At 37.7% G+C, this 12,286-nt stretch overlaps 1 protein-coding gene across 7 annotated transcripts in view; it reads left to right on the forward strand.

Annotated features, from left to right (window-relative positions):
- MKLN1 (muskelin 1) overlaps positions 1-12,286 on the forward strand; it is a 391,490-nt gene that overhangs the window by 207,544 nt on the left and 171,660 nt on the right. For 2 of the 7 annotated variants that reach the window (XM_070787313.1, XM_070787309.1), the window contains exon 3: positions 6,800-6,889. The exons of the other annotated variants lie outside the window; for them this stretch is intronic. In XM_070787313.1, coding sequence (XP_070643414.1) covers positions 6,800-6,889 — 90 coding nt within the window. The remainder of the gene's footprint in view (positions 1-6,799; positions 6,890-12,286) is intronic. 7 annotated transcript variants of the gene reach the window in all.

Genomic DNA, 12,286 nt, shown 5'->3' on the forward strand with positions numbered 1-12,286 from the left:
GTGGTAAAGAACCTGCCTGCCAATGCAGGAAACATAAGAGATGTTGGTTTCATCCCTGGGTTGCGAAGATACCCTGGAGGACGAAATGGCAACTGACTCCCAGTACTCTTGCTGGGAAAATCCCATGGACAGAGGATCTTGGCGGACTACAGTCCATAGGGTCGCAAAGAGTCGGACACGACTGAAGTGACGGAGCATGCATGCATGAGTTAAGGTTTACTCTTAATGTAGAGTGACAAATGTATCATGTTGTATATCCACCCGTATAGAACCTTACAGAATAGTTTCACCCCCTCGTAAAAAGCCTTTGTGCTTCACCTGTTCATCCCTTCCCTTCTCCCACCAAACCTGTGGCAAACTGATCTTTTTACTGTATAAAGTTTTTTGTATTTTCCAAGTTTTCCTATAATTTTTAAAGTTAGCAGCATTCATTTAAGATTCCTTCATTTCTCTTCATGGCTTGATGGCTCATTTCTTTTTACTTAAGAATAATACTCCATTGTATGGATATACCGTGGGTTGTTTATACTTTTAACTATTGAAGGACATATTGATTGCTTTCAAGTTTCGGCAGTTACGAGCAAAAGCTGCTATAATCATTCCTGTGAAGTTTGGCCTTAGACATTAGTTTTTAAACTTGTTTGGGTAAATACCTAGCAGTGTGGTCACGCTGCCAGTGGTATTCCCACCAGCTGTGGGAATTCAAGCCTCAGTGCTCTTTGGTACTATCAGCTTTTTTTCATTTGAGCCATCCTAATAGATGAGTGATGATAACTCATTACTGTTTTGATTTGTAATTCTCTAATATGTGAAATACCAGTAACCTCTGATACGCAGATGACACCACCCTTTGGCAGAAAGCAAAGAGGAACTAAAGAGCCTCTTGATGAAAGTGAAAGAGGAGGGTTAAAAAGCTGGCTTAAAACTCCACATTCAGAAAACTGATATCATGACATCTGGTCCCATCACTAATAGGTGTGTGTTTCGGAACAGTGAGGGAGTTTATTTTCTTGGGCTCCAAAATCACTGCAGATGGTGACTGCAGCCATGAAATTAAAAGATGCTTGCTCCTTGGAAGAAAAACTATGGCCAGTTTAGACAGCATATTAAACAGCAGAGACACTGCTTTGCTGACAGTGGTCCATCTAGTCAAAGCTATGGTTTTTTTAGGAGTCGTGTATGGATGTGAGAGTTGGACCGTAAAGAAGACTGAGTGCCAAAAAATTGATGCTTTCGAGTTGTGGTGCTAGAGAAGATTCTTGAGAGTCCCTTGGAGAGCAGGGAAATCAAACCAGTCAATCCTAAAAGAAATCAACCCTGAACCTTCATTGGAAAGTACTGATGCTGAAGCTCCAGTACTTTTGCCACCTGATGTGAAGAGCTGACTCACTGGAAAAGACCCTGATCTGGGAAAGAGTGAAAGCAGGAGGAGAAGGGGATGATAGAGGATTAGGTGGTTAGATGGCATCACCAACTCAACAGACATGAGTTTGAGCACTCTTCGGGTGTTGGTGAAGGACAGGGAAGCCTGGCATGCTGCAGGCTTGGGGTTGCAGCATGGGGTTGCGAAGAGTTGGACACGACTGAGCTAAACTGAATGATATGTGATGTTGACATCTTTTCATATGTTTAGTTTTCATCCTTATACAGATGTGTATGCACATCTTTTGTCTGTTTTTAAATTGGGTGGGTTGTTTTCTTATTTTTGAATTTTAGGAGTTCTTTTGTAGATTTTGGATACAGACCTTTATCATATAAGTGTTTTTCAAATATTTTTTTCCCATCAGTGGCCTGTGTATTTCTCTTAACAGTGTCTTGCAGAGCAGAAGTTTTTAATTTTAATAAAGTCCAACTTAATCAGTTTTTTTCTTTAATGGATGTGCTTTTGGTGTTTAAAGTCATTGTCAAACCCAGGCCACATGTTTTTAGCCTATATCTCATAGGGGTTTTATAGTTTTGTGTTTTACATTTAGGTCTGAGATTAATTTTGAGTTAAGTTTTGTGAAAAGTGTGTGGTGGTCTTCTTCTTTTTTTTTTTTTTACTATGTGAATGCCCAGTTGTTACAGCACCTTTTGTTGAAAGGATTATCTTTTCTCCATTGAATTGCCTTTGCACTTTTGTTAAAATTGATTATCTAATTGGTTTTATTTCTGAACTCTCTCCTTTTCCATTGACCTGTATGTCTTCTTTCACCATTACCATGCTGTCTTTATTACTATAAGTAAGTGAGTCTTGAAGGCAGGTAATGTTATTCCTCAACTTTGTATTTCTTTAGTGTTGTGTTGGCTACCCTGGGTCTTTTGTCTTTCCATATGAATTTTAGAATCAGTTTGTTAATATCCACAAAATAGTTTTCTGGGATTTGTTTGGGATTGGGTTCAGTGTACAGATCAAGTTGGGAAAAACTAGTATCTTAACAATATTGAGGCCTATATCCATGAACATAGAATATCTCTATTAATTATTTAGATTTTCTTTGATTTCTTTCATTAGAGCTTATAGTTTTCCTTATATACATCTTATATATTTATGACTTAGTCTTTAAGTATTTTGTTTTTTAAGTGCTAATATAAATGGTATTGTGCTTTTACTTTTATTTCATTTTTAAAAATTTGTTTGTTTATTTTTGGCTGTGCTGGGTCTTCCTTGCTCTGTGCAGGCCTTCTTTAGTTGTGGTGAGCAGGAGCTCCTCTGTTGCAGCACAGACCCCTGGTTGTGGAGGCTTTTCCTGTTGCAGAGCACAGGCTGCAGCAGTTGCAGCACGTAGGCTCAGGAGTTGTGGCTTGCAGTGTGTTTTTACTGTTAAATTCCATTTTATTGCTAGGATGTAGGAAAGCAGTTGACTTTTGTGTATTAACTTTCTGTCCTGCAACCTTGCTAACCTTGCTGTAATTGTCTGTTAGTTCTAGGAGGGTTTTTTTTTTTTTTAATTGTTGTTGATTCTTTGGGATTTTCTTTCTTTTTTGTCAATCTGTGTACCTTGTATTTCCTTTTTTAGTTTTATTGCATTAGCTAGAACTTCCAGTATGATGTTGAATAGGAATGCTTTGTTCCTGATGTTAAGGAGAAACATACAACTTCTTACCTTTATGTTAGCTATAGGTGTTTTGAGGTGTGTTCTTTATCAATTTGATGAAGGTCCTTTCTACTTGTTTGCTGAGATTTTTCATTGTGAATGCATGTTGGATTTCGTGAAGTGCTTTCTCTGCATGTATTGATAGATGATTCTTCTTTTGCTTGTTGGTATGATGAATTTCATTAATTGATTTTTGAATGTTGAACTACTCTTGCATATGTGGAATAAATACCATTTGATTGTAGTATGTAATTAGTTTTACACATTGTTAGATTTGATTTGCTGATATTGTGTTGAGAATTTTTGTATCTGTATTCATAAGATGGGCTGGAATTTTTCTTTCTTGTAATGTCATTATCTGGTTTTGGTATTTGAATAATGCTGGCCTCATACAGAGTTAGGAAGTTTTCACTTTGCTTTTAGTTTCTGGAAGAAATTTCAGAGAAGTGATACCATAACTTTCTTTAAATATCTGTTAGAATTCACCAGTGAAACCATCTGGGCCTGTTGCTTTCGTTTTTGGAGGATTATTAGTTATTGATTTAATTTCATTAATAGCTATCAGCTTATTCAGAAGATGTTTCTCCTTGGGGAGCTTCTCTGGTGGCTCAGACGGTAAAGAATCTGCCTGTAATACAGGAGACCTGAGTTTGATCCCGGGTCGTGAAAATCCCCTGGAGAAGGAAATGGCTACCCACATCAGTATTCTTGCCTGGAGAATCCCATGGACAGAGGAGCTTGTCCATGGTCACAAAGAGTCAGATAAGACTGAGCGACTAACACATTTCTCCTTGAATATTGGTAGTTTGTGCCTTTTAAGGAATTGGTCCGTTCCATCTCTTAGAATGTTGTAGAAATAGTGTATAATATTTATTTTAGTAAGCTTTTAGTATCCAAGTGATCAGTAATGATGACCTTTCTTTCATATCTGATATTAGAAATTTGTGTTTCTCTGTTTTTTTTCTTGATTGCATTAGCTAGAAAGTTGTCAATGTTACTGTTTTTTCAAATATCCAGCTTTTAGTTTTATGGATTTTTTTTTTCTTTTTCATTTCCTGTTTTCAGTTTCATGGATTTTTGCTTTTTATTGTTTATCTTCTCTGTTTGCTTTATACTTAAATTGTTCTTCTTTCTGTAGTTTCCTAAAGTGGAAGCTTTGGCAATTGATTTTAGATCCATCTTCTGATATGTGCATTCAGTACTATATTCAGTGCTTCACTTTGGCTGTCACCCAAATTTTGATGTTTTGTTTTCATTTAATTCAATGTAATTTTAAATTTATATTGTGACTTGACCTTTGCATTATTTAGAAGAGTATTGTTTACCCCAAATATTTTGGGATTGTCTACTCTTTCTGTTACTGATAAAATTTAATTCTACTGATTAAGTGTAATTAAGTTTAATTCCATTGTGGCCTGAGAGAATACTTTGAATAATTTTCTGTTCTTCTACACTTATTAATATGTATTTTATGGTGTATCTTGGTCAATATCCCAATGTGAGTTTGAGGAGAATGTGTATTCTGCTGTGTTGAATAAAATACTCTATAAATGTTAATTAGACCCAGTTGATTGATGCTGTTCAGTTCAACTGTATTCTTGCTGAGTTTCTGCCTCCTGGATCTGTCAGTTACTGATAGAGAGATGTTGATGTCTTCAGTTATAATACTGGATTTGTCTTTTTTCCCCCTGCAATTCTGTCATTTTTTCCCTCAAGTATTTTGACACTTTTTTGGGGGGAGGGGGGTACAGATATCTTAAAGATTGCTACATCTTTTTGGAGAATTTGACACTTTTCATTATGTAATGCCCTTCTTTATCTATCCCTGATGATTTTCATTGTTCTTAAATCTTTTGCCTGATAGAAATACAACGTCAGCTTTCTTTTGAAAGCATGGTTTATCTTTCTCTGTTTCTTTACTTTTCATCTACCTGTGTCTCTATGGTGTGTTTCTTGTGTGTGCGTGTTCAGTCGTGTTTGACTCTTTCTGACCCCATGGACTGGTCCGCCAGGCTCCTTTGTCCATGGAATTTTCTGGGCAAGAATACTGGAGTGGGTTGCTATTTCCTGTTGCAGGAATCTTCCTGACCCAGGGATCAAACCTGCATCTCTTGGCGTCTCCTGCATTGCTAGGCAGATTCTTTACCATTGTGCCACCTGGTAAGCCCATAGAGTTTCTTATAGGCAGTATATTCAGATCTTGTTCTTTAGTCCACTCTCACAGTCTCTATCTTCTAATTGTTTGATTAAGATCATTCACATTTAAATTGATTATTATTTTCTATTCTTTGCACTTGTTCTTTAGTCTTCTTCCTTTTGCTTTTTTCTCTGCCTTCTGTGATTTGAAATGAATATTGAATGTGCTTTTATTTTCTCTCCACTTAGCATGTCAATTATACTTCTTTTAAATATGTTTTTAGTGGTTGTCCCAGAGTTTGCATCGGTATATTTACAACTAATTTAATCCAGCTTTAAATGACATGGGCTTTCCTGGCGGCTCAATGGTAAATAATGTGACTGCCAATGCAGAAGATGTGGGTTTGATCTCTAGTCTGGGAAGATCTGCTAGAGAAGGAAATGGCAACCCTCTCCAGTATTCTTGCCTGGAAAACCTCTGGCAGAGGAGCCTGTGCAGAGTCAGACACGACTGAGTTACTGAACAACAATAATGATGCTTCATGGATAGGTAGTTCAAGTACCTTATATTAATACCAAAATATTTCTAATTCCTCCCTCCCTTATAACATTGCTGTCATTCACTTTGCTTTTCTGTACGTTCTAATCACCCCATACGTTACTGCTTTTATTTCTTTGAACCAGGTATCTATTACTCAGTTAGGAATAAGACAATACAAGTTTTTTATGTTAGCTTCTTATAGTCCTTTTCTGTCCTTCTTTGTGTTGATCCAGGTATCTGACCTATATTATTTTCCTTCAAACAAATTACTTACCATTAATGCAAGGCAGGTTCTAGTGGCGGTAGGTTTTCTCAGTTTTTGTTTTGAGTGCACATGTGCTAAGTCACTTCAGTCAGCCCGACTCTGCTGTCCTGTGGACCGTTGCCTGCCAGGCTCTGTCCGTGGGCTTCTCCAGGCGACACTGGACTGAGTTGCTATTCCTTCCTCCAGGGGATCTTCCCCACCCAGGGATCCAACTCACGTTGATTTTGTCTCCTTCATTGGCAGGTAGTTCTTTACCACTAGCGCCATCTGGGAAGTTTTAGCACGTTATTTATTTTTCTGTCACATTTAAGAGATTTCATTTGTTTCTGTTTCATTGGATACAGAATTTTACGTTGGTGGTTTTTTTCTTCTTTCAACACTTCTAAGTATTTCATTCTACACTTTCTTGATTGTATGTATGGTTTCTGGTAGGAAACCTGACACCATTCTTATGCTTGTTCTTATGTAGGTAAGGAGTTTTCCCATTGATTACGCTCAGATTTTCTTTTTATTTGATTTTCTACAGTTTGAATATGATAATGCCTCTGTGTAGATGTTTTTGCATATATCCTGCTTGTGTCTGAACCTCCTGGATCTGTGGTTTCTTGTTGTCATTAATTTTGGAAAATTTCCAGTCATTATCACTTCATATATTTTTTCCACTCCTTATTCTCTTTTTTCTCCTTCTCTTATTGCAATTATGCATATATTATAGCTTTTGTAGTTTTCTCACAGTTCCTTGAAATTCTTTTCCTTAAGTTTTTTTTTTTTCTCTTTCAGTGTGGGAACTGTCTGCTGGCTTAACTTCAAGCTTCCTGATTCTTTCCTTGATACATTACCCATCTATCTTGCACTAGCGCTCTTAAGATGGTAATCGTAATTATTTCAAATTCCCTATCTAATAATTCCAGAATCCACATCTGAGTCTGATTTTGATGCTTGCTTTGTCTCTTCAGACTGTGCTTTTTCTTGTCTTTTAGCGTGCTGAAGTTTTTTGTTGGAAGGATCTAGGATGTATTAGATAGTAGGAACTGAAGTAATTAGGCTTTTTGTTTGAAGTTTTATGTTCATCATGTTAGAAGTTGGGCTGTTAGTGTTTGATGTAGCCCTAGGTGGCAGAGGCTTCATTCTCCTCTAGTGTTCATATTTTCTCTGTCTCTTTTGTTTTTTTTCTTTTTGGGGAAGTGGGTAGGTGGCAGAGTTGTTCCCTAAGGTCTTAAATAGTTTGTGTCTTGAAGCTCTCAGTTGTAGTCTCCTGTAATTATACATTACCCCTGTTGTGGTGGCTAGATATGAAGGAAGGGAAGCATTCTTTTATCTTATGATTAAATCCCAGTTTTTACTGGGTCTGAGTCCCTGTACTCTTACTTTGCAAAGTGTTTTTTAGCCTTTATTTTTCTCCCCAAACGTGAGAAAGGAAAGCTAGAGGGGGCTGGAATCGACTCGTTACGAAGAACACTCGGTCAATATTTTTAAATGGTTGCTTTTCCTCTACTCTGTTTCAGGCAGGGTTTTTTTTTCTCTCAACTAACTTCTTTTACTGGAAGTAAAACTCAAAAAAGTATGCGAGATCCCTAAAACTATGCCCCCAGAGTTTCTGTCAAACGAGTCCACTTTCAGTCTCTAGAAATTTATCAAAATGACCTTGTAATTTTTCCTATCAATTATTGGCTCCAGTGGCTTCTGCTTCAGATAAGGTGATCTCAGCTGTGATTATCTGTCTTTTGCTCTTCTCTCCAGATTACAGGGTGTTTGTTCCCCAGTGACCTCAGCTTTTTGAGGAATCTAAAGAAAGTTGTTGATTTTCACCTTGTTCAGCTTTTATCTTCTCTCAATTAAGACTGAGAGAAAGCCTAAGCTCTTAACATTTTGGAGGTGAATCTGGAAGTCCTTTTGCTTTCCTTTTTAAAATCGTATTAGCTAATCCCTTCATTAGTAAATGTTTGTATAGATTTCCTTTCTGGAAACAATTGTACCTACCTAGTGTTTTTTTGATAGTTGGGTTCTGATAACTTTTTTTTTTTCTTCTAGGGAAATTTCTCTGTTTCAGCTTTCTGTATCTACTAGGGTCAGTTGGTACATTTTTTCCCACAGAGAGTTGTACATTTCATCCAGGTTTTCAAATTTATCTTTGTAGACTTGCAAAATAGCTGTGTAATTCTTAAAATAGTCTCTGCCTAGCAGGTTTGTTTTTTTTTTTTTTAATTTTGCTGGCTGTTTTTCTCTCTTTACTTGTTCCAGATATTAAATTTTTAGTTTATATTGACACAGTTATTAAATTTTGAGTTTCTGGTGTACTATAGAGAGCTGCACTATTCAATGTGATAATTACTAGATTATTTTGTTGTTGTTTAGTTGCGTAGTCATGTCTGACTCTTTTGTGACCTCATGGACTGTAGCGCACCAGGCTCCTCTGTCCATGGATTTCCCAGGCAGTAATACTGGAGTGGGTTACCATTTCCTTCTCCAGGGGATCTTCCCCACCCAGGGATGGAACCCCTGTGTCCTGCATTAGCAGGGAAATTGTATCACTGAGCCACCAGATTTTGTTGCTGTTCAGTTGCTAAGTCACGTCCAACTCTTCACAACCCCATATGGCTCCTCTTTCACTTTCATCAAGAGACTCTAGTTCCTCTTCACTTTCTGCCATTAGGGTGGTATCTTTGGCCTATCTGAGGTTAATAACTCGACCAGAGTCAATGAGGTTATCTGAGGTTAATGACTCCATGTGTAGGAATACAAATTGAATTTTAGAATTCAGTGATGGGGTCACACAGAGTCAGACACGACTGAAGTGACTTAGCAGCAGCAGCAGTCTCACATTAGGCATATTTTAAGTATTCAGTAGCCACATGTGTCTAGCAGCGATTGTATTGGTCAATGCAGATACAGAATATTTTTATCATCACAGAAAGTTCTCTTGGATGGTATTGCTGTATTATCTGTCACACTACTCTATTAGCATTATTTTGTAGAAATTTTGCAGTTTGCTTTGTATTTCTCCTTTGACCTAATAATTTTTAATAGAATTTTTTTATTCACTTGGAGAGATGTTTTAGATTTTGGTGTTTTTTGAAAAAATTTGTTAGTAATGGCACCCCACTCCAGTGCTCTTGCCTGGAAAATCCCATGGAGGAGGAGCCTGGTGGGCTGCAGTCCATGGGGTCGCTAAGAGTCGGACACAACTGAGCGACTTAACTTCCCTTTTCACTTTCATGCATTGGACGAGGAAATGGTAACCCACTCCAGTGTTCTTGCCTGGAGAATCCCAGGGACGGGGGAGCCTGGTGGGCTGCCGTCTATGGGGTCGCAAAGAGTCGGACACAACTGAAGCCACTTAGGAGCAGCAGCAGCATTACTTGGTATTATAAACTATAGTATTTTATTATAAAGTACTCTTTTATTTTTGCTTAAGGCTTAGTTGTTCCTCTTGTCTGAAATTAAATTTGAACCTTGCTTTATTATTATTTCATTTGCTTGGTCTGTTTTTGCTGTTCCTTTAAAATGTAATGTTTTATTTATGTCTTTTGTATATGTGATAGGATTGGATTTTTGCCTTGCTACCTCATCTTAAAAAATGTGTTTAAGGCCATTTATGTTTACTGACACGTTTGATGTCAATTCTGCTCTAATATTTTGTGGGATATTTTACATAAACTTGTAGAATCTTTCACTATGTTGTCTTTTTTCTTTGATCTTTCTCTTCTTAAAACAGGTTTCTTTAGGCATTTAGGATGGCTTGTGATTTTGTTTTTTAGTTTCCTTCAATCTAGTGTCTCCCTGAGGAAATTAGCTGGGGACCTCTTCCTCCTCCTCTCTCTCCCAGTATCTAATTGTAAACGATGATCTTTCCTTCTAAGAGTTAGTATTTGTGAGGCAGTTAATAAGTCTATTCTGACTTCTGCTTGTTCCCTCCATTCTTCTCCCATTTTTGATGGATCTGTTCTTTCTACTTTGTTGTAGAACATATTTATATACTGTTACGTTGTCGTTGTCTTCATTGTTAGTTTCAGTTCTTTAGTTCAGTGCCTTTAATTCTTGTGATCAGATTTTACTGTGAAGCTTTTCAGGTTATTTCTTGAATATGTTTAGTTTGTTTTTTAGTTGCAGGAAAGACTCAGGAAACTTTATATGTTGTTGACCATCTATGCCTGTAAACACGAAGGACAGTTTATATATGAAATCCCAGGCTCACATTTTTTTGTGTGTGCTTGGATATTTTACAACTTTTTGTTTCAGTTTATTTGTGTACAAAACATAGCTGTTTTGAAGTTCCTTGAAACAATAATCTTCTTTTTCTTGTAAGATACTTGATCTTTCTACCTGAATGTTTAAAGTCTTTAAAGTCTAATAGTTTATACTAGGAATATTCTCAGTTGAATTTCTCTACTATATCATGTATCCTTTATAATGTGGATTCAAGTTTATTTTAGGAAAATTTGCTTCTAGCACAGTTTGAAATACCTGTCTGGTTCCAATTACATATTTATTGGACTGTCTACTTACTGTTGCTTTCTATTTTTTGTGTGTCGTTATTTTTCGGTTCAGTTCAGTTGCTCAGTCATGTCTGACTCTTTGTGACCCCACGGACTGCAGCACGCCAGGCTTCCCTGTCCATCACCAACTCCCCGAGATTACTCAGACTCAAGTCCATCGAGTCAGTGATGCCATCCAACCATCTCATCCTCTGTCATCCCCTTCTCCTCCCACCTTCAGTATTTCTCAGCATCAGGGTCTTTTCTAGTGACTTGGTTCTTCCCATCAGGTGGCCAAAGTATTGGAGTTTCAGCTTCAGCATCAGTCCTTCCAATGAATATTCAGGACCGATTTCCTTTAGGATGGACTGGTTGGATCTCCCTGCTGTCCAAGGGACTCTCAAGAGTCTTCTCCAACACCATAGTTCAAAAGCATCAGTTCTTTGGCGCTCAGCTTTCTTTATAGTCTAGCTCTCACATCCATACATAACTACTGCAAAAACGATAGCTTTGACTAGATGGACCTTTGTTGGCAAAGTAATGTCTCTCCTTTTTAATATGCTGTCTAGGTTGGTCATAGCCTTTCTTTCAAGGAGCAAGTGTCTTTTAATTGCATGGCTGCAGTCACCATCTGCAGTGATTTTTGGAGCCCCCCCAAAATAAAGTCTCTTACTGTTTCCATTGTTTCCCCATCTATTTGCCATGAAGTGATGGGACCAGATGCCATGATCTTAGTTTTCTGTATGTTGTGTTTTAAGCCAACTTTTTCACTCTCTCCTCTTTCATTTTCATCAAGAGGCTCTTTGGTTCCTCTTTGATTGCTTCCATAAGGGTGGTGTCATCTGCATATCTGAGGTTATTATCCCTGCAATCTTGATTCCAGGTCTGCTTCATTCAGTCCAGCATTTCTCATGATGTACACTGCATATAAGTTAAATAAGCAAAGTGACAATATACAGCCTTGACATACTCCTTTCCCAACTTGGACCCAGTCTGTTGTTTCATGTCCAGTTCTAACTGTTGTTTCCTGACCTGCATATAGATTTCCCAGGAGGCAAGTCAGGTGGTCTGGTATTTCCATCTCTTTCAGAATTTTCCACAGTTTGTTGTGATCCACACAGTCAAAGGCTTTGGCGTAGTCAATAAAACAGAAGTAGATGTTTTTCTGGAACTCTCTTGCTTTTTCAGTGATCCAGCGGATGTTGGCAATTTGATCTCTGGTTCCTCTGCCTTTTCTAAATCCACCTTGAACATCTGGATGTTCACAGTTCACGTACTGTTTAAGCCTCACTTGGAGAAGTTTGAGCTTTACTTTGCTAGCATGTGAAATGAGTGCAGTTGTGTGGTAGTGTGAACATTCTTTGGTGTGGCCTTCCTTTGGGATTGGAATGAAAACTGATCTTTTCCAGTCCTGTGGCCACGGCTGAGTTTTCCAACTTTGCTGTCATATTGAGTGCAGCACTTTTAAAGCATCATCTTTCAGGATTTGAAATAGCTCAACTGGAATTCCATCACCTCCACTAGCTTTGTTCATAGTGATGCTTTCTAAGGTCGACTTGACTTCACATTCCAGGATGTCTGGCTCTAGGTAAATGATCACACCATCATGATTATCTTGGTCATGAAGATCTTTTTTGTACAGTTCTTCTGTGTATTCTTGCCACCTCTTCTTAATATCTTCTGCTTCTGTTAGGTCCATACCATTTCTGTCCTTTATCAAGCCCATCTTTGCATGAAATGTTCACTTGGTATCTCTAATTTTCTTGAAGAGATCTCTTCTTTCCCATTCTGT

This window comes from Bos indicus, chromosome 4 (assembly GCF_029378745.1).
Source record: "Bos indicus isolate NIAB-ARS_2022 breed Sahiwal x Tharparkar chromosome 4, NIAB-ARS_B.indTharparkar_mat_pri_1.0, whole genome shotgun sequence".
Taxonomy (NCBI): domain Eukaryota; kingdom Metazoa; phylum Chordata; class Mammalia; order Artiodactyla; family Bovidae; genus Bos; species Bos indicus.